The sequence below is a fragment of the Pyrgilauda ruficollis genome, unplaced genomic scaffold, assembly GCF_017590135.1.
Source record: "Pyrgilauda ruficollis isolate IOZ18807 unplaced genomic scaffold, ASM1759013v1 scaffold106, whole genome shotgun sequence".
NCBI classification, from domain to species: domain Eukaryota; kingdom Metazoa; phylum Chordata; class Aves; order Passeriformes; family Passeridae; genus Pyrgilauda; species Pyrgilauda ruficollis.
Window position 1 is genome coordinate 2,605,412 of NW_024508766.1, and position 20,205 is coordinate 2,625,616.

Genomic DNA, 20,205 nt, shown 5'->3' on the forward strand with positions numbered 1-20,205 from the left:
CTGTTCTTGATCAGCCCTTGGGAAGCAGCCAATAAAGGGCTAGGATGTGGACTTAAGCAATCTTTTGTTGGAATGAATCACTGTTTCCTAAGTGTTGGTATCTTCTTCTTTCATTTGCCAGTAATGTGTAGTTTGCTATACTGGTGTATGATTGTCAGTGGAAAAACACGATGCAGTAGAGTGAGTTGGTTGGGTAAGTGCAGCACAGGCAGATGTTGGTGTTGTTTCCTCTTTGGTGGCATCTCAGCAGCCTTGCTTTGGAATAACGTGTTTAGCCAAATGCATCTTGCTGCTGACTTCCTGAGAAAGAGGTTGAGACAAGGAGAATCCTGCTTTGTTATGAGCTAATAATTAAGCAGTTGAGTGCATTCAAAAAAAGGACACATTACAGTCTGTTGCGTTGCCAAAAGGAGTGGCAGCAAGTGATGCACGTTGGAACTACTTCCACAGAAAAGTCTCAAAAGGTACTTCTTTTGTAGTGGACGTCATGAAGTAAGTACTCCTCTCCCAGCCTGCAGTAACAGATCCTTCTGTAGTATTGCATTAGTTAAAAAAAATTAGACAGAATACAACTTTCTGGCTTGAGAATTATTTTTACTGGTTTTTTCTTACTATTTTCTTTCAGGCATGCCTTGCTACAGGGCCCAGACAAAACAATGGCATTTTCTACGAAATACGCACATACGATATTAAGCCAGCAAAGATGAAGGAGTTTTTGGAAATGGTCAGCAAGTACTTTCACTTTCGCACCGCTCACTCGGAGCTGGTGGGGTTCTGGTACTCGGAGCTGGGAGCAATGAACAAGGTGCTCCACATTTGGAAGTACGGTACGGTCAGCATCCCTTCGCGCTGCTCTGCTCTCTCTGTGTCCCCTGTCTCCTAGGCAAGAAGGTGAGGGGAATGCTTACCTGGCTTTTATTTGTTGCTCTCATTGTAAGGAGGTGTCCCTAAAACGTTGCTCCTGTACTGACTAGTGACAAGAACAATTCAGAGCTTGTCAGGACAACTTTGAGGTGTTGGGATGAGAAAGTTACAAATGTCCTGGAACAGCAGTCTCTGTTCAAAACAGGTCTAATAGAGGAACTGTGACAGAGTGTTTCATTCATGGTAAATATTTTTAACTTAGGGTCAGTTCCACAAATGTCTTGAAACTTTCAAAGCTGATGGAAAAAAAGAAATATACACACATATGCAGTCTGTGTGTGTTTATATGCTTGTATAATTGTGGTTGTATTTTAGCTCAGAGTACCAGTCACTTCCATAAAAATAATGAGCATGCAGTTTGCATGCTTAAACTCCTCGTGCAGTGGGCCTGTACTAAGGTGGGAAGCCACTTCACCAGGTCTGACTTCTCAGACATGCAGAGTGTTTTTGTTGCAGCTTTAACCTTGCTAGCAGTATGGTTTTTGCAGTATTATCAACTTTTTATCTTGCTGGAGTTGGTGCTGACATGGAAGGTGCAGGTAAGCCAAAACAGCAACTGTTATGCTAAAAATGTGCTAGGTGTGCTGGCTGTGCTTTTTATGGAGCCGAAGGGAAGTGATATTTGTGTTATTGAGGAGTCGGAAGGCACAGTGGTATAATTCCCCTTGAACACCTGCTTCAGTCCAGGTGTATCTACATGTTGAGACAGTGTGCTCATTGAAGTCCAGTGTGGTCACCAGTAACTGTTTAGATTAAAGGATCACCCCTTTTGTTTTGGAGGGATGAATCATGGAGTCAGAGAATTGTTTGGTTCCTCTCAACCATGTTGCTCAGGGCCACCTCCAGCCTGGCCTCTAACACTTCCAGGGGTAGGTCATCCACAACTTCTCTGAGCAGTCTGCTCCAGTACCTTAGCATTCTCACAGTGAATAATTTTTTCATTATGTCTAATCTAAATCTTGCTCCATCCCAGAAGGTATTTAAGGCCAGGCTGGATGGAGCTCTGTGTGGCAGGTGTCCCTGCACATGCCCAGGGGGTTGAGACTAGATAATGTTTAGAGGTCCCTTCCAATCCAAACCCTCCTGTGATTCTTAGTCTACCCTTTGTCAGTTTAAAGCCATTCCCTCTTGTCCTGTCACTACATGCTCTTGTAAAAAGTGCCTCTCCAGTTCTCTTATAGGCTCCCTTTAGGTGCTGGAATGCTGCTGTAAGGTCTCCCTGGAGCTTTCTCTTCTTCAGGCTGAATAGCTCAAACTCTTCCAGCCTGTCTTCACAGGAGAGGTGCTTGAGCACTTAGATCATCTTTGTCACCTCCTCTTATGTCAGTCATTCTTCCGTCATCCACCAAAACTGTAACTCCATCACAGAAGGCCAAAATTAGTCAGGCACAATTTGCCCTTAGTGAAGCCATGTTGGCTGTCACCAATCACCTCATGTCCTTCCAAGAGCCTTGGCGTAGCTTCCATAAGGATCTGCACCTTGATCTTGCCAGGCACAGAGGTGAGACTGACCAAACTGTAGTTCTGCAGTTCTTCTTATGTTCCTTTTTAAAAATGGGCTGCCATAACTTGTCAAATACAAGGAATTGTGGCTTAGCCACTTCCTCTGACAGGTTCCTCAGGACCCGTGAATGTATCTCATTGAGTCACATTGATTTGTGCACCTTCCCATCCCTCGGATGGTCTCAGACGTAGACTTTTCCTACAGCAGGTGGTTCTTCATTCTCTCAGTCCGGGCCTTTGCCTTCTGTGACTTGTGTGGTCAGGCTGGAGCACTTGCCAGTGCAGACCAAGGCAAAAAAGAACATTGAGTACCTCAACATTTTTCATGACCTGGCCAGCCATGTCTTTCTTTTCCCTCAACAGAGGACCATTCATTTGTCAATATTTTGAGTTCACTTGCATTTATAAATTGTCCTGCTTCTCAGAAGAGAAGCAGGACAATTTATTCTTGTATTCTTGGCTATTGTGACTATCTCTAAATTAAAAAAAAAAAAATCTATGGGAAACCTTTACAATGCAAAACTAAGACAAAATATGTACCTTTTGTTTCCTAAGAGTGTTTTACAGTCTAATTGTGGAGGTTCCTCCCCCCACCCCGAGACCACACTAAGATCTGAGAAATGAACAAACTTTACAACATCCTTGATTCATCAGATCCTTGCTTACCTAATTTCTATATTTACCTCTTAGTCCCAAGATACTGATATTTTTCAAGGTTCTTCCCATTCTCAGATGCTGGATTTTTCTTTTGTAATATTGGGGGCTGTCGGCATAAATATATCACTTAAGATGCCACTGCAGCTTAAGCAATTGAAATTCACACTCCTAATTAAGTGGATTTGTTTTCCATTAAGAAAAAAAAAAAAAAAAAGAAGAAATGGTTTAGCTTTTGGGCGTTTAACATCTTTTTATGTAACTGAACACACAAACATTAATTCTACACTTTTAATGTCACTTTGTATAAGCCAAAGCACATTTATTAATTTTTTCCTTGGTAGACTATTGCTTCTCCTGATTTTTTTTCCACTTCATTTCCATATCCACTGTGCTTTCTCCAAATCTTATCCTGGGTAACTGTTGCCACATCCAGTAGTCCCTGCAATTGCTATGTATAAATCTTTTTAAACAGTAAAATTGCTTAACTTATTTTAACACTTTTGTAAACTTTCTTGGAAAATTCCATTTGGCTTGAATTCATTTTAATCTGAGAGCTAAAGCAGATTTTAAAGGAAGTTTTGCAGAATTTAAAGAAAACTTACCACATCTGCTTTTAGCTAATATGATGTCTAAAAATACCAGTTTCAAAATTAGATAAATGTAGTTTGTCTTCTTGCAATTACACATTTTGATTGAGTCTGATGTGACATCACATGCATTTTTTCATGGTTTTTTTTCCTTTCTTACAGATAATTTTGCCCACAGAACAGCAGTCCGGCATGCACTAGCAAATGACAAAGACTGGCAGGGAAAATTCATCTCTGCGGCTCTCCCCTTGGTAGAGAAGCAGCACAATGAGGTCGCTTATCTGGTGCCCTGGTGTCAGCTCGGGAAGCCTTCAAAGGAAGGGGGTGAGCTTATATTTTCTTTTGCTGATTAAAGCTACTGACACTAACAAAAAATGGCTTAAAGTTTAAACCAGATATTGCACAGTTTTTTGACCCTTTACGTAACAAATGCATGTACGTGCGCCCATGTGGAAAAGGTGACATAGCACGGTGAGGGACGGAGTTTTTCGGAAGGATTTTACACTAACATACGTCAATAGCTGACTGGAGCTGACTGATCATCAAGGTTGTTAATGATCAGCATGGTGACTTGGTAAATGAACGTGCAAAATGGCAGTGCCATAGTAGTGGTCAGAGCAGTCATCCCAGACTTCCTTTGTCTGTCCATCAGTGAGAGGACATTTTCTGGATAATCGTTGTTCTCTTTCACAGAGATTTTCCTCTTATCAATTTGCTTTGATGTTACTACTTCTTTCACATAAAGTTTAAAAGATTCCTTACTTTTTAAAAGATATGTGAAACTCAAACATAAGGATCTCCTCCTTGATCTTGCCAGGTACGGAGGTGAGACTGACCAAGCTGTAGTTCTGCAGTTCTTCCTTATGCCCCTTTTTGTAACAGTCATAGGTTAGGTGTAAAGTCACATGTCTTTGTATTTTAATTATCTCTGTAGCAAATTTGATGTTAGTAATATTGGCTGTTCCCCAATTTATGAACATTGGCAGGCTTTCTTGCATGAAGTGACAGGGAACAGACCTTGCTTCAGCCCTCAGCACATGTGTAACTGCAGTAATCTTTGTTCTTTATTTCCTTTATTCAGGATTTGGAATTTTATGCTGCTGCTGTTGAATTTGAAAGCAGTCCAGTTTTCTCTAAAGTCTGGAGAGATGACTTCAAACACTTTTGTAGTTTATCTCCAGCCTGTTGCTGGAGAGTGACACCAGACACTGCCAAGTAGCGAGTGTCTGACTTTCTATTACTGTGTCAACAATTGTGATCTGAAGTAACTACCTGAACAGAAAGAAGACAAGTAACTTTTAGCAGGACTGGAGTTTTTTTGGCCAATTATGCCATTTCTATACAAATAAGGGAAGTCACTTGGCACAGCAGAGGTGCTAAAGTAGTCCTGCTCTTTTGGTTATGCTATCAGATCTTACTGTGACCAACTGCCAGGAGTCAAAGGAGTTTGTAATGTCATGAACCACTTCAATGCCAGAAAACATCTCCAGTCTTAGAAAAGACACCCAGCATTGCTCAAGCAGATGCCCAAATCCCTCAAACAAGTATGAGCACTTGAGGTGTCTGAAAAGTATTCTGAATAGCCCAAAGTCTCTATGCAGCATTGAAAATTGCAAAGTTGGGCTTTGTGTGAAGCCTTTTGTTCTTCAGGGCCCTGGTACTTAGACTGACACTTGAACTAACTGTTGTTAGTGAGCTTGTGCTTTTGTGATCCTCTGGAAGGTGTGAGTTCTTGTGTATGTTGGGAAGAAGGTGCAGTTTCCTGCTGTCCCCAGATGACAGGGAAACGTTATGCTGGTCTCACAGCAAATACACCGTGGCCATGAGACATGGTTCAAGATCTGGTGTATTAATTTGTATTTCCGTCCTTGTGGTAGTGTTTGCCTTTTCTTCTAGGTGTATATGAATGGGTTACTTTCCAGATGAAGCCTGGTGGGCCAGCCTTGTGGGGTGAAGCATTTCGAGCGGCAATCAATGCTCACATCAACACAGGATATACCAAGCTGATCGGTGTTTTCCACACAGAATATGGATTACTTAACACAGGTTCTCATCAATTTCTGATACAGACTTTGGAATAGGAAGGGGCAGAGGCAGAGGGGCAAGCCACTGTCCTGGATCAGGATTGGCTGGCTTGCTGAAAATGTTGGTGTGGATCACTGAAGTCCTGTAAACAGTCCTTGAACCCAGCTTTGTATATTGGGTTATAGACTTAAGCCAGTTGCCTTAATCTTAAAAGACTCTCAGATCTGATATTAAAGTCAAACCATGCAATGGCTCAGTGAAAGATCATCTCACCACTGGCATGCCTGGAGAATTGTTTCTGGTAACTGGAAGGCATGTAACAGATGAAGGCAGATTGCTATAACTTAGAGTACGTCTTGTATTGCAGCATAATAGTGCTCAGCTGACTTTATGTCTACTTTCTCAGTCCATGTGTTATGGTGGAACGAGAGCCCAGATGACCGGGCAGCAGGAAGACACAGGGCCCATGAAGATGCCAGAGTTGTAGCAGCTGGTAAGACATGATGAATCTAGAGCACTTACTTGTGTTGCCTGCATGCATGCTGAGAAAAGTATTACTTTTCATTGGAATATTGTCTTAATTGAACATGTATTTAATTTTAGTGCGTGACAGTGTCAGATTCTTGGAGTCCCAGCAAAATATGCTTCTGATTCCTCTGCAATGCTCACCACTCAAGTAACCTTCTTCTAAAGGATGTAACTGATGGCAGAAGAGACAAGATGGAAGTGCTGTCAGCAAGTGACGTGGACCCTCATACCCTCAGGAGCTGAGCTGTTCTTCAGTTGACAAAAAATGGATGCAAAATGCTGATCCACTGGCAGTGTAAATCAGCACTGTGATACCAAAACCAGGAGTATATGGTGATGTTCCTACATCTCCAGGACAAAGAACCTGAGCCAAATCATGACACAAACCATGCATCACCAATCTTCTATTTTAATCCCCAAGTTCTTAATAATTTTTTGCATAGCTAGATCACTTACCAAACTGAGAAAGTTAAGTGCTCTTGTCCAGCATTCCAGCCACGGATGGTATCATTTTTATAACATACTTTGATGACCCTTATAATTATCACATCTTAGTTATTCTATACAGTTTTAAGAAGGAAAGCTCCCACAAATATCTTACCCAATTATGTTTTAATCAGAGTTCTCACTGGCATACTTTATATTAATTCTGAGCAATGTACAACATCAGTGGGGCTGATCAGGTAGTGTATCCTAATGAGCTCTGCCATGAGACTTTTTACAAAATAACTTGTTATGGCTCATTTCAGCCTTTTCCTTTTTTGTTCATTAAACACTGCCTCAAAACTGTGAGTTATCCACACAAACTTTGGCTGGGGCATTTTAATATTTGTTTTGGGTGCTAAAGGTGATTAGCCCTTTTTGTTCAATTGTGTCATCAGACTCACCTGATTTACATATGCTGTCATTCTTTGAAATACTTTTTCTCAGACTGTTGAAAGCTAAATAAATGAGCATAAAGCATTAATTCTTAGCATTTGTGGCTCAAGCTCTTACTCTATTTAACTATGAAATGATAAATCTCATTCTCCAAGTACAGTATTCATTTTGCAGGTCTTGTCTTTTGGTCAACAACAAATTGCTTTAGAACCAGCAAGCTAGAGTGAATAGCAGTAGGGCAGAGGGCACATGGGCTGAGCAGTCAAACTTCTATTTTGTTTACAGTGGTACAGAGCACCCTCTTCTGCAGTTTATAGGTATTGACTAAAAATTGCAGAGCACTTGGGAGGATTTTCTACATGTTAATCATGGATCTGCAAGGAGCAGTTGGGTACTGAAGTATCTTAGTGCAGTTTGCCTAATGATTATTGCTTCTCTCTTCTCACAGAAATCACTAAAACGAGCTGTGGGCCATTATGCTTGTGTCCCAGGTGGGTGCATGGGATGTGGTGGCTGTAGTTAAGGGAGTGTAACGGGTCCCAGCTGCTATATCCATGTCTTCATACACTGCTCCCTCCAACAAAGCCGTGTTTAGCATTCTCAGGGTGGAACAAACACTACTAACACTACTTCAGAGACCCCTGTCTTACATTTTACAAATCAACCTTTGGAAGTACCAAGAGCTGGTGAACCAGTATATTGTTCAGAACATTGCCTTACAACAGTTCTTTCAAAGGAAGATTTTTTTTACACTAAAAAAACATGGGCTGAAGAGTGGAGAGAGAGAGTTAATTTTTTTTTTTTTTTTAATTTGAATGCAAGAATTGTTTCATTGTTGGGTTTTTTTGTTTGGTTGTTTTTTTTTTAAATTAAAACTATTTTCTGTAACACCAGCACTGAGAGTAAAGAACATTCAAGATGTTAGAGGTGTGCTTTATCCTGAGGTGCCAGCTGGACACTAGATCAAAACAGAAAACCCAGGAAATTAAGAGGGCTAGGCAATCATCAACCACATGAAGTTCAAAGTGCCAGATTCTTCACCTGGGATAGGGCAACCCTGGCTGTACAGGGAATAAGATGTTAGAAGGCAGCAGGAATGGGCCCTGGGGGGTCCTGGTCGCAGGCAAGTTGAATATGAGTGAGCAGTGCCCTGGCAGCCAGGAGGGCCAGCTCTGTCCTGGGGTGCATCAGGCACAGCATCGCCAGCCGGGCAAGAGAGCGGATTGTCTCACTCTGCTCTGCACTGGGGCTGCCTCACCTCGAGTGCTGGGGGCAGGTTTGGGTGCCACTGATGCCTTTTGGGACTACCTAAAAACAGACAGAGGCCAGACAAAATTAGGGGAATAAAAAGCAGTTATGTTTATTGAATGGCCTTCAAGATACATTTCAGGCAGATGAAGCTGCTCCCCCCATCCCCAGGAGCTACACCCAAAAATGGACAATGTGTCATGAGTTTTCATACTTTTGTAAGTTTGGTCCATTTGCAGACTGGGGGTTAATCTTCCAAGTACAGCTGTAGGTAATGAAGTAATTTACACCAAGTTTGCTCACCTCAACTCACTTTTGTTTACATTTCTTAGGGCCTAAGAAAGTAAGGTGTCCTTGATTCCTAGACCTGGAGAGGAATTGTTTTGGCTGACCAAAATGGGAAAACAGTAGCCAACACTCCATATGGAGTTTATACACTAAAGAATTGCAGGATTACAAATATATGAAACATAAAATAGCTAAAATCCTAAGGCATCATTACAATGTAAAAAAGATATTAAGCCACTAGAGAGGGTCAACAAAGATGGTGAAGGACCCTGAGGGGAAGCTGAATGAGGAGCATCTGAGGTCCCTGGGTTTGTTCAGCCTGGAGGAGATTGAGGGGAGACCCCATTGCAGTTACAACTTCCTCCTGAGGGGAAGAGGAGGGACAGACACTGATCTTGTCTCTGTTACCCAGTGACAGGACCTCAGGGAATGGCCTGAATTTGTGTCAGAGGAGGTTTAGGCTGGGTATTAGAAAAAGATTCTTCCCCCAGAGGGTGGCTGGGCACTGTAACAAAGCACCAAGCCTGACAGAGATCAAGTGTTTGGACAATGCTCTTAAGGCATATGGTGTCAGTCTTGGGGATGATGTTGTGCAGGACTGGGAATGGGACCTGTTGATCCTTTAGGGTCTCTTCCTACTCAGCATATTCTGTGAGTCTGTGAAATTTTAATTCACTTCTTATATCAGGATGAATTTTCCTGATGAGTGTAACTTCAGGAATTGGTTAGATACTGGAACTTCGTTGATAGCGATACTGTAGGCAGTAGCAGACAACATTTTAATATCAGTTTATCCTTGAACAATCACACTGTTAATCTGCTTTCATTTGTAAACTGCTGTTCAAAATCAAACGAGTGTATAGGGTGTTTTTAGCAAGGAGGGACAATCAGCAACTCACATAACTGTAACAAAAATTCAGAGGCAGGTACTTGAGTTGGGATTTAAACATCCAGAGAAGTTGGTTATGCTTTGCAGTTGGATTTGAGAGTTAACCAATCACTTGCTAGAGGCCTTTTCATTTACTAACTTTAAGTTTAATGTAGCACTTACCTTTATGTCTTGCATCTCCTCATTTACCTGAAAATAGTATATCTACTCCATACTTGTTTTTAGAGCTACTGAGATCTCATGCATCAAAGTTAACAACAAAACAAAACCAGGCAAAACTAAAAGCTTCTAGCAGTGCTCCTTGAAATAGCAAATGCAAAAATTACACTTGTGAAGACCAGTGGTGCTATAACAGCTTTATTTTTTACTTAATACAAGGCAATTAGAGTGCCTTTTAATACTTCACATAACAGATATTAGCAAATACAAATATATATACTTTTTTTTTTTTTTGCTTTTAATGAAAATGTCCATTTAAGGATTTAACTTAGAAATTTCAGTTGTGAAATCTCTCTAGATTTTTGCAAAGTTAACAGATATTCCAGTGCAAAAATAGATCCCATCACAGATAGCATAAAGTGCTTGGAACGAAGGACCAACTATAATTCAGGAGGGAAAGATAAGCACAACAATAGTTGTTTAACCATGGGGAAAATACAACAACTCCTTACTGAAATACAAATGTACTACAAAGAGGGATGCAACATATCGATAGTACTGAAGTTTCAAATAAGTTAACACCTCAGTGTAGTTTCATTATTAAAAGTGGTTCACATAATGTGTATGATTCTAGAGTGATCTTTCCCCAACACATACTTAAGTAAAAATTAGTGGCTGTCTGAACATATTCCATGACCAATCTTCATGCCAGTGTTGCATTATCCTGTCTGTTCAGTACAAACAATGCAGATCAGAGCTGTGAAGTAGTTTGGTTAATATCCACATTTACTGCAATATTTTGTCACAGATACCAGACCCTGTAAGCACGACAGTCATGGGGCAATAGAAATCAAGACTCTTTTTGGTGGGCTAAGGAAAGTGTATTACCATGTAACTGTTGTTTCCTGATACATGAAAAATTTAAATGAGCAGTTACCAAGAGCAAACCACAGCCCTTTCAGGACCAAATCTGAATCCTCCTAGAACTCGTTCTGGCTCTACATGCACTAGTTTGGTGCAGTGCAAAACGTTAGCCCTTCACTTCAGTGATGTAATGCTGATTTGTAATAGCGACTTTTAGCAGTGGCAAGACTCCAGGCCATGCTACTTGTTTAAATGATATGGCAACATACTTGCAAGCCTGTTCTGGAGTAGTCATGGCTGTAGCTCTGCTATTTCTGCACCTGGAAGTCCGGTGTATTCATCACCCTGTAACTCATCCCCATAGAGTGACGATGTCATAAAGGTAATAACAAAGTATGTTTTCAGTGAGGTATACCAATCCCCTTTACACTCCTTTTCTCAATCCCCTTAGCAATGAATTATACAGATAAAAAAAAAAAGTATGAAAAAGGCACTTCAGCAGAGCCTGTACTAAGCTCTTACTTTACCCCAAGGCAGGACACAAAGGGACAAGGAACTTGGTTTAACTGTGTTTTAAAAATGTTGAGTTGGTCAGTGTTACCAAGTATACTTGGAAATATGTAATTAATCTTCTTCAGGCTCATGCCAGCCATTTCAGTATTTGCTGGGCTGCTATGGTCATTCACAGAAGAAAATGGTCCATGACTGATTCATGGAGTAGCATCAAAACTAGTGCAGAACCTCTGTGGGTATTTAAGGCAGAGGCATGGCATACAGGAACAGCTCGGGAACTGCACTTGTGTTCAAACCACATTACTGAACCAATTTTCAAATGTAAAAGCAACACAGAGGGGCCCTAAAAGCATACTTTCCCATGACCGTTGTACAATGTGAACAAGAATTGGTTGTTTCTTGCTATATAATTTCCCCTCTAATAATAGTCTGGCTTTGTAAAACTTGAAAAACTTGACTGATGAACTGTAGCACTATTATCTTGAACTCTCTTGTTTTTCAGGGGGATTTTTTACTGAAACAGTTGTTTGTCACATGTATAATAAGGGTGTATACTCCAGTTAGGGATCACCTAATGACTGAAACTACACTGCACAACAGAAGCAGAAACTTACACATTAATGTTAGACCAGTTTCCAAACAGTAAAATTTTAGGTGAACAACTTGCAGTTGTTTGTAGATAGCAGCTGATTGCTAGAATCTGGAACATGGTCAGATCATGAATGCAGCTATCCACCACATGGACAGAAAGAGAGCATAGCATTACAGGCATAATGTAAAGAAATACCATGGCTACAAAGATCAACTGAAAGCATTTCCAATCCCTAATTATGCTACCTACCTATTTAAAGTCATAAATAATACTGTTTAAAAAAAAAATCATCTACATCTTGTTTCTAGTTTTATCTGGCAAAGCCAGAAACAGCAACATGCTTGTGCTAAGCAGTAATTCCAGATGTTGGGTACCTTTCTGGTGCAAAGCAGGGGTTAAAGAGCAGATATTACAAATCTGAGTGACAGCTCATGATTTAGAATTTGCTCTTGGCATTAGCAGCTTGTACAACTACTGAGTTTGCTGCTGTGGTCCAAACCCTATGTCTGCTTCTCACCCACTTCTTTCTACTAGACGTTCATGCAGCTGCAACAGTACCTCAGAGGAGCAGGAAAGTACTTAACTGCACAAACACCTAGTCAGAGTATGGTGTTGATTGTGATGCTGGTGGGACAATCAAGCATTTGGAGGGTTCACAGTTCTTCATATCGCCACTTGCTGATGAAGATGTGTGGTTATGACGGCCTGTCTCTTGCCATCCCACCTGCACAGTACTGCTTTGTGGCCTCAGCTTTGTCACCACTGACCTACACCAGCCTAGAGAAAGCCAGCTTGTCAGGTAAGTTTTTACAATCTAGGGCTACAACACTGGTGGTGACTTTTCTTGCCATGGACTGTTTTGGTGCATTCATTGCCAGCAATGGATATAGCACCAGCACACTCCCACTCCTGACATGAATGTTCTAAAGACTAAAACATGCATGTCCTAAGTATCTGTAAATAACCACTGGCCATGATTTCTCAATGAAGTATTTTAGCAACCCTAATAAAAACATACTGTACAGAACAAGATACAGTATAGTTGAAAGCCCACAGCATCTCGTGGGTGCTTTACCACAGCTTCAGAGTTATACTGTAATGAGCTAAGTTCAAGTCTTTCACTGGAGAACAGTACAAGACGACTCCATGAGGCACTGCCCCTGTAAAGGAATTGTTTTCATTGCATTGAATTGCATTGCATTGAATGGTTATCAGTAGAGTGTCCAGTTACTTTTCCTCTAGCTTCTTTGGGAGTATCCTATCCCAGGAAAAGGAAGTTTGCATTCTGCTCATCATCTCTTTGACGAAATTGGCTCACACACAACTTTCTTTTACCTTCTCATCTTGCAGAAAGGAGTTAAGGATTGCAATGTCTACCAGTGTCTGGTTTTTGTGCAATGACAGGTCCTTAGTATGGTCGTCATCACTTTGGTCCTTAGCAAAATTTACAAAAACCTACACGAAAAAAAGGCCATGTCAAACACCACCACAGTATTTAATGAATTCATGGCATTTTAAGCACTGGATATCCTGAAATAGTCCTGAGATTCAGTACTGTACTTCATTTAAATGCCCTTATAAGATAGGTCAATTACATTAGAAGATGTACTCCTACCTCTGCAAAAGAAGCTTTTGGCATCCAGGCTACTAAAAACTTACTTGGTCAAGTGTGGTCTGAGAAACGGAGTAGTCTTCTATGTGGAGTCTCTTCTTGTTCTGGGACAGAATACTGAATATTTTGGCCAGGGAGGATGGTGAAGAGGGAAGTTGGTACTGCAGCATATTCCGATGTTTTTCCTTTAGGACACTTCCAGGGAAGGCATGCCCAAAGAACTCCTCAACAGGTTTCAGATCTGGGTTTGCCCCTGCAATTCTCACCACTATGGTGTAACCATCTCCAAACCTGCAAACAAAAATGTCAGTACAAGAGTTAAGTGCTTCTGAAATACAAGTGATGCTAAAAATTCAACAGCATTTCCTATAGTCAGAATAGCAATGGAAGGAACTACATGCATGAGGAACTAAGCCTAACTGTATCTCCCTAAAAATGCAAACTCTGTGGTGTAAGCAAAAAAACACCCCACATACCTGTTTTTTAGGTGCTGGACACTGCCCAGACACCTGAATCGCCCATTGACCATTATTGCCATTCGAGTGCAGAGGGCTTCACATTCTTCCATACTGCAAGGAGAGATAACTTTATTAGTACTGCAAACAGCATTGAAGGGCAGAGCAGAAAGGCTGAGCTTAGCATCCAGCCTTGGCAGATGTAAAACCCAAGGTATGACACAAGTGGGCTGCTACTTACCTGTGAGATGTGAGCACCACTGATCTCCCCTCCTTGATTACACTCAGAGCACAGTTCCACAAGAAGCGACGTGCTTTGGGATCCATCCCTGTTGTTGGCTCATCCTGCAAAAGGTATGCAAAAAACAATTATGCTGCTACATTCTGATGAAAAATACCTCATCTTTGAAATGACTGTCCATTCCTGATTATGGAAACATTGAAAATATGCAAGTTTGATTTATTTTCTAAAATGACAAAGTCATTTATGAACTGGATTTTGAATGTCTTCATTCCAACATGTTTTTCTATTTTTCAAGAAAAATATTGATGAGCAAAGGTTGTGGACTCACCAGGAACACCACAGGTGGCCCTCCAATGAGGGCAATGGCTGTGGAAAGCTTGCGTCTGTTCCCTCCACTGTAATTCCCAGCGTATTTTTCTCCATATTTCACAAGGCCCAGTTTCCGAATTGCCCACTCACCAACCTATGACATACAGCATGACACCACCTTCAATCAAGCATAGCAACATCTGCACAAAGATTTTTCTTACAAGCTTTGGCTTCAAAAGCAGCTTTCAGAAGGGCCATTCATCTGAGGATCTAATGTGGCATGGATATGGATTTTGAAACACCCTGTGCACCTCTGGATCAGGACACCCTGTCCCCAGGAGGCCTGAAAAATCAAATGGCTGCAGCTTATCAGCTGGTGGGCATGAGTTCAACATCAGCTGAGCCACATTAACCAGTGGCCTAGTGCTTTTAGCAGCACCAGCTTCAGTGAGCTTTCCTATTACTGTGGGCTTACAGCAGGGACACGGACACTACTGACCTACAGCCATCACACCATGGTGCATCTTAGCCCTTTGGATAGATGGAATTTGGTTTGTTGTTCAGCAGTATCCCTAATGGTGCCAACAGGCAGACATTGCTGCCCTGCAGTGTGTTATGGGGAAGAGATTCAGCTACTACCCAAATCATACCCAGAACTGGGTCCCTTTTTATATGGAGCTGGTAAGAACATCACATGGAAGAACTTGGCAGCAATCTTAGAAGGAGATTGCAGATTCCGCTCATCACATCTACCCTCACAGAAGGTTTCAAGCTACTTGGACATTACCCCAGATATCATCTACCTAGAGCACTCAGGTCTCATAAAGTAAAAACTTAATTCCAGGAAACAGTACTGAGAAGGGTGCTGCATGGTACCGGCAGCTGTCATCAACTGCCTGAAGACTGTAATTGTAACCTCATATCTGAATGATGAAATAGCAGCACTTTAATGATGCACCATGATCAACTGGAAAGCTTTTAAAACTCAGCACAAGGCTTCTGCTAAGTATATAGTGTTTGTTTGTTTCCAGGGACTTTAAAGAATTAACACTTGACAATGACCTGCAGCTCCACACCCCTTAAATTCTGAAAGGAAGTTGTTCAGTGGAAAAGAGCATTCACTATGAGAACACAGGATCCAAATTATCAGCCCTTCCATTTAGTACAGTTTTCCAGGCAACACTGAAAAAACAGAGGAACTCTTGGGTTTCCCTGAAGAAAAGGAGGACAGATTTCACTATACACTATCTTCAACAGCTTCACATCATAGCATTACATGAGTTGCAGGGAGGGTGTATGCAAGCAAGAACTTGCAAGTTGGTCATGGGGGTGGGTCCTGTGGTGTTTCATTTACCTTGCAGACTTCTTTCTCTGGAACACCTCTCAAGAGTGCAAAGAACTCCAAGTGCTCTCGCCCTGTCAGCAGTTCATTAACAGCATCGAACTGTGGGCAGTAGCCCATGTTCTGATGGACTTCCTGGATGTTGGACAAGATACTGTAAAACAAAAAAGACTTTGTTAGGATTTCATGAGCATATGCTGCTAATTTAGATGTTAAAAGCGTGTGAAACAGTGTTCCTGGAATTACTGAACTAACAAAAATACAGAATCATAGAAGTCCATTTTGATCAATTTACTTTTTATCTCTCTCCCTTTTCTCCTTTTTTTTTTTTAAGTGACATTTAAACTTGGAAGAGCTGTTACACAGAAATGACTACCAGACTAAATCAACTTTCCCAAGCCACTGACATACTTTACCAGACTCAAACAAGGGCTGAAACAGATGCCAGGAGTAGTAAACAGGAAAAGTAGAAGAGAGTTTTGATGTTTTCAGAGTTTTGAAATAAAAGCTGTTAAAATTAGAGGAGAAAGCAGAGAAAATATTTACTGTCTTTCACCTGTTTCCTTTGAGGAAAGCTTCTCCTCCCGTCACATCTGTATCACCAGTTAGCATCTTAAAAGTGGATGACTTGCCAGCACCATTTACTCCCAGGAGTCCAAAGCACTGGGGATATAAATGAGCACAGCGTATTTGAGAACAGGACCCAACTGCGTCATTTTCAGCACTGACAAGATGGGAAGAAGCAAACCTGACCGTCAGGACAGCTAGAGGGACTCTGAAGTCCATTTTCAGGAAAAACCCCCCAAACTTCTGGGTTTTTAATTCAAGTATAAACCTTTAGGCTGGGAAGATGAACAAATTGTAATGTCACCTTGATACCCTGTCACTGCAGTTGATCTGTGCCAAACCTTGCATACTGGAGTTTGGCTTCTTGTCCCAGATACTAAGAATTAAATATCTTCTTCAAAGGCAGAGACACATAGAACCAGAAACTGCTTCAGCTTCTACTTTCCTTTGGTGCGATTTGAACATTCATCTGGTTTTGATCTTACTCTACCCTCTGCTGTCTTGTGGCTCCTAAATACTGCCGTAACAGCACAACAATCCATTTAACAAATAAGCTTACCTCTCCAGGAGGGATTCCAACACAGATCCTATCAACTGCTGGCTTTCTCTTCATTCTGTAAATCTAAAACCATAAGGAAAAAAAATGAGAAGGACAATGTCAAAGAATTCTAATCATAGCTGTACAACTGCAGTACTCCCAGCTCAATCCAGTTTTGTTCCCACTAAATTCCTCTGATAAGGCACAATGAACTGCATAGTTTTGTGTCAATGAGCATGAATTCAGAAGTACTGTCACCTTGGTTAGCTCCTTGATTTCCAAAATGTCACTCTGTCCTCCTCCACTAATTATCCTCTGCCTCTCTCTGGTTACATCCTCATCTTCATCATTCACAGGAGGCAGCTTGGCATACACAGGCCTGAAGAAAGCAACATGGAAAAAGCCTTAGCAGAAAATGACAGGCCTTCATAGGTAATATTCTCCCCATTTCATAGGTGACACCAACAAAAACTTCACCTGCCTGTAGCTGCACAGTACAGAGGACAGCCTACCTGGGTTTGATGAAGAACCTGTACTGGATGAGCACTGTGATGAGAAAAAACACCACACCTTCTACTGCCATGGCAAAGAGGTTCCTTCCCACCAGGTCCCATGACAGAGGGGACACAAACCGATTCTCTCCTGCCAAAATGAGATTAAAAGCACAATCATTATTCCAGGGCAGGGGGAGCAGGCTAGCATTTCTTCCAGCAGAGCTCACCAAGTTGGGCACGGGGACAACTGGTGATCAGCCAGTTACAAGAGGGAAAGGTTAGACCACACAAGGGGCCAGCTGTGGCTGCAAGTACATTTTTTACTATAGCAAAGCTGGGACTCAGGCCCAGAGGGTTCAGTCTGCCAAAGAGCTAGCCCACCTGTCCAAAGGGTTAGTGAAGCACAGAGAGACTGTGACTCAGACCTGACATCTGCATGCCAGAAAAAAAAACCTTCCAGCTTTCCAGAACCCCAGCTACTCCTTACAATAGGCCTAATGATATCTATTCAGTTGTCTTTATGCATTTTTATTTAATGCTCTTAACTCAAAAATCTTTGGATCTATCTACCAGTTTCTCTTAACAAGTTAAGAGCAGATGGCTATGATGACTTGCCATGTTTGACCAGGTCTGTGCTGCAAATTGTGCGCTTTCAGTACCTGAAAAGTTAGAGAAGCTTGTCTGGAGAAGACTCTACATTTCTCTGTTCCTTTCAGGCCATTATATGAGTGAAACACAATTTCACTTACCAAATCTCTCCAGAGCATCAGCCATAGCCTGGTTTTTCACCATGTCAATGAGTCCTCGGCCCAGGCAGAAGTGAGGGAAGATGAGGAAGACAGACTTCAGGATGTCATTGATGTCCTTCAGTTTCTGTTAAGAAAAAATTCAAGTGCCAGTGAGCCAGCTGAGCAAAAAGCAGCCACCACTTCCCAAGAGTGTGTTGTGACTGACCCCTCCCTCCCTTTCCCAACACTGCAACCCCACAAAAATCCAAGCATTAGAAATGTTCTCCCAAGAGCCAGGGCCATGGCTCCTCTGGACAGTCAGTGCTGTTGTGCTGCTCACAATGCTATTAACACAAGCAAACTGCAATAAAAGGTTTTTCTAAATACTCACAGTCTAAAAGGCAGTGTCTGCAAACAGCAATATGCAAAAAGGCTGCTGGCTGAGGACACAGGGAAGTTTAACTTGAACAGACTGGTTACGTCAGTGGCTGTAGGCAGCTCCTTCCTGTCCCATATTGGAAGCTCTAATACTTTTTCTTTGTTGTCTTACAGCTGGCTTAGTCCATGGATTGAACTGATAGCACCCTGAGTTCCTGCTGTGCCAGGTACTCATCTCTGAGTGTGTACTGATTTTTACTGAGCTAGAACAGGCTTTGTAACAAAAGGAACCATCATCAAGGACTGCGCCCTTATGCCCACAGGAAGAGGTACAATCAACAAGTAACTCCTGTGGCATCTCCTGAGCCTCCTCCCACAAGGAACACTTCACACCACTGTGGGTCAGACAGTGCTAAGACATCTTGTGTTTTCTACAAGCATGAGAGGAACTTGTACCTTCCCCAGGAGGCATCTGGTGTTGAAAAACTGAAGTCCATAAGCTCACATAGCTAGAGCGATATCTACAATAGGAGGCAAACTTTAGGGCAACTAAATAGTTGAGTGATTAAATGGCTTTTGTAGATGGAAAATGCCCTTCATTAAGAACATACAAGAAATCTCATCTGAACACAAGAAAGTTCTATTTCCTTTTTCATCTGACGAATGACTGAAAAGTAGAAAAAGTTGTCCAGAGAGACTGTGGAGTCTCTCCCTGGAAATGTTAAAGTCCAATGGCCCTGAGCAACCTGCTCTTAGCAGTTTGACCTTGCCACCTACTACAAAAAAACAGGCCATTCAAACCCAATACACTGTTGTAGCCAGACCCTGTTCAGAGGTTGGACTAGATAATTCAGGAGCTCCTTCCCCACCTTAACTACTCTGCAAGCTTTTCTAAAGGTCGATTTAACCCATTTCCACCAGAACCTGAGTTTAAACTGTGTTTAAACATTAGCTGAAACTAATGCGTACAGGGCCTAGCTTTTCTGGAGATCTGGCTGCTAAAGGCACGAGATGAAGAACCTGTACCAACAAGGAACCAACATGGAACTAGACTGTAGCAGCACAAGACAGTTGAGGAGCCTCTGGAAAAACATACATTGTTGGTGAAGAGCTCCAGGACAAAGGTGGCCACACTGCCATTGATGCCAATGAAGAGATTCACACTGGTCAGCACAACATATGCCGTGCTAGGGATTTTGAACACAAAGGAGGCCGGATACATGAGAGGGGTGATGGACCACCTGGCAATAGAAAAGGCAGCAACATCAGGTAAGAACCTTCCAAGTCTAAGAGCCTTCCCAGTCATCCTGTGATAAGAAATGCCTTACCCATAGAGAAACAGGAGGAGAGCCAGCACAGGCAAGTTGGAGGAGGATACATAGGACTTCTGTTGGAAGCAGATGAAGATGATGACAACTAGTGTGGCCGGAACAATGTAGTTGCACTAGAAGGTGAAAAACATGACTTTAGATTTCTTTCCAGATGACATAAAAAAGGAGAGATTTTTTTTTCTGCTCTAATCCAATAGTTTTCAAAACTCTTCAGTGTTCCCAAAGCTGTTTTCAATGGGAAACTCTTAAGTGTTATATGTGTGAACCATAATACAGTACACGTGAATTTACATTTCTTGGTCCCTCTAGAAGTAGTCAGTAGTCTCTCAGAGGTTTCAGACACCACAGGTTGAGAAAACCTGCTTTGGACAGAGCAGAACAAGGGGCTACACAAACAAACATTTTTGGGCAAGTATTTTAGAGTGATGTAATAAATGCTAATGATTGAGCTTAATGGTTGCCCTTCTATCCTCTGTTGTACTCCTTGACCCACTGAGACAAAGCACTGCCCCATGAGCGAAACACAAAAGTCATAGCCACAGTTGTTATTC

The 20,205-nt window shown here is 41.8% G+C and overlaps 2 protein-coding genes across 2 annotated transcripts in view; one reads left to right on the plus strand and one right to left on the minus strand.

The window, feature by feature from the left end:
• The first annotated feature begins 626 nt into the window (after positions 1 to 626).
• LOC121355751 (protein NipSnap homolog 3A-like) lies at positions 627 to 7,191 on the plus strand. Its single transcript, XM_041471432.1, has 5 exons — positions 627 to 827; positions 3,834 to 3,995; positions 5,568 to 5,717; positions 6,103 to 6,189; positions 6,300 to 7,191. The coding sequence occupies exons 1-5, from the start codon at positions 704 to 706 to the stop codon at positions 6,374 to 6,376; spliced, it is 600 nt and encodes a 199-aa protein (XP_041327366.1). The 5' UTR covers positions 627 to 703; the 3' UTR covers positions 6,377 to 7,191.
• Positions 7,192 to 9,869: 2,678 nt separating this feature from the next.
• The window catches only part of ABCA1 (ATP binding cassette subfamily A member 1), a 93,561-nt gene continuing 83,225 nt past the window's right edge, over positions 9,870 to 20,205 (minus strand). The window contains exons 38-50 of the mRNA XM_041470647.1: positions 19,652 to 19,767; positions 19,420 to 19,564; positions 17,967 to 18,090; positions 17,236 to 17,365; positions 16,982 to 17,102; positions 16,745 to 16,807; positions 16,175 to 16,281; positions 15,631 to 15,772; positions 14,296 to 14,430; positions 13,965 to 14,068; positions 13,745 to 13,837; positions 13,316 to 13,559; positions 9,870 to 13,111 (exon numbers count right to left, since the gene is read on the minus strand). Of these exons, the coding sequence (XP_041326581.1) occupies positions 12,971 to 13,111; positions 13,316 to 13,559; positions 13,745 to 13,837; positions 13,965 to 14,068; positions 14,296 to 14,430; positions 15,631 to 15,772; positions 16,175 to 16,281; positions 16,745 to 16,807; positions 16,982 to 17,102; positions 17,236 to 17,365; positions 17,967 to 18,090; positions 19,420 to 19,564; positions 19,652 to 19,767 (1,665 nt within the window). The 3' untranslated portion in view covers positions 9,870 to 12,970. The remainder of the gene's footprint in view (positions 13,112 to 13,315; positions 13,560 to 13,744; positions 13,838 to 13,964; positions 14,069 to 14,295; positions 14,431 to 15,630; positions 15,773 to 16,174; positions 16,282 to 16,744; positions 16,808 to 16,981; positions 17,103 to 17,235; positions 17,366 to 17,966; positions 18,091 to 19,419; positions 19,565 to 19,651; positions 19,768 to 20,205) is intronic.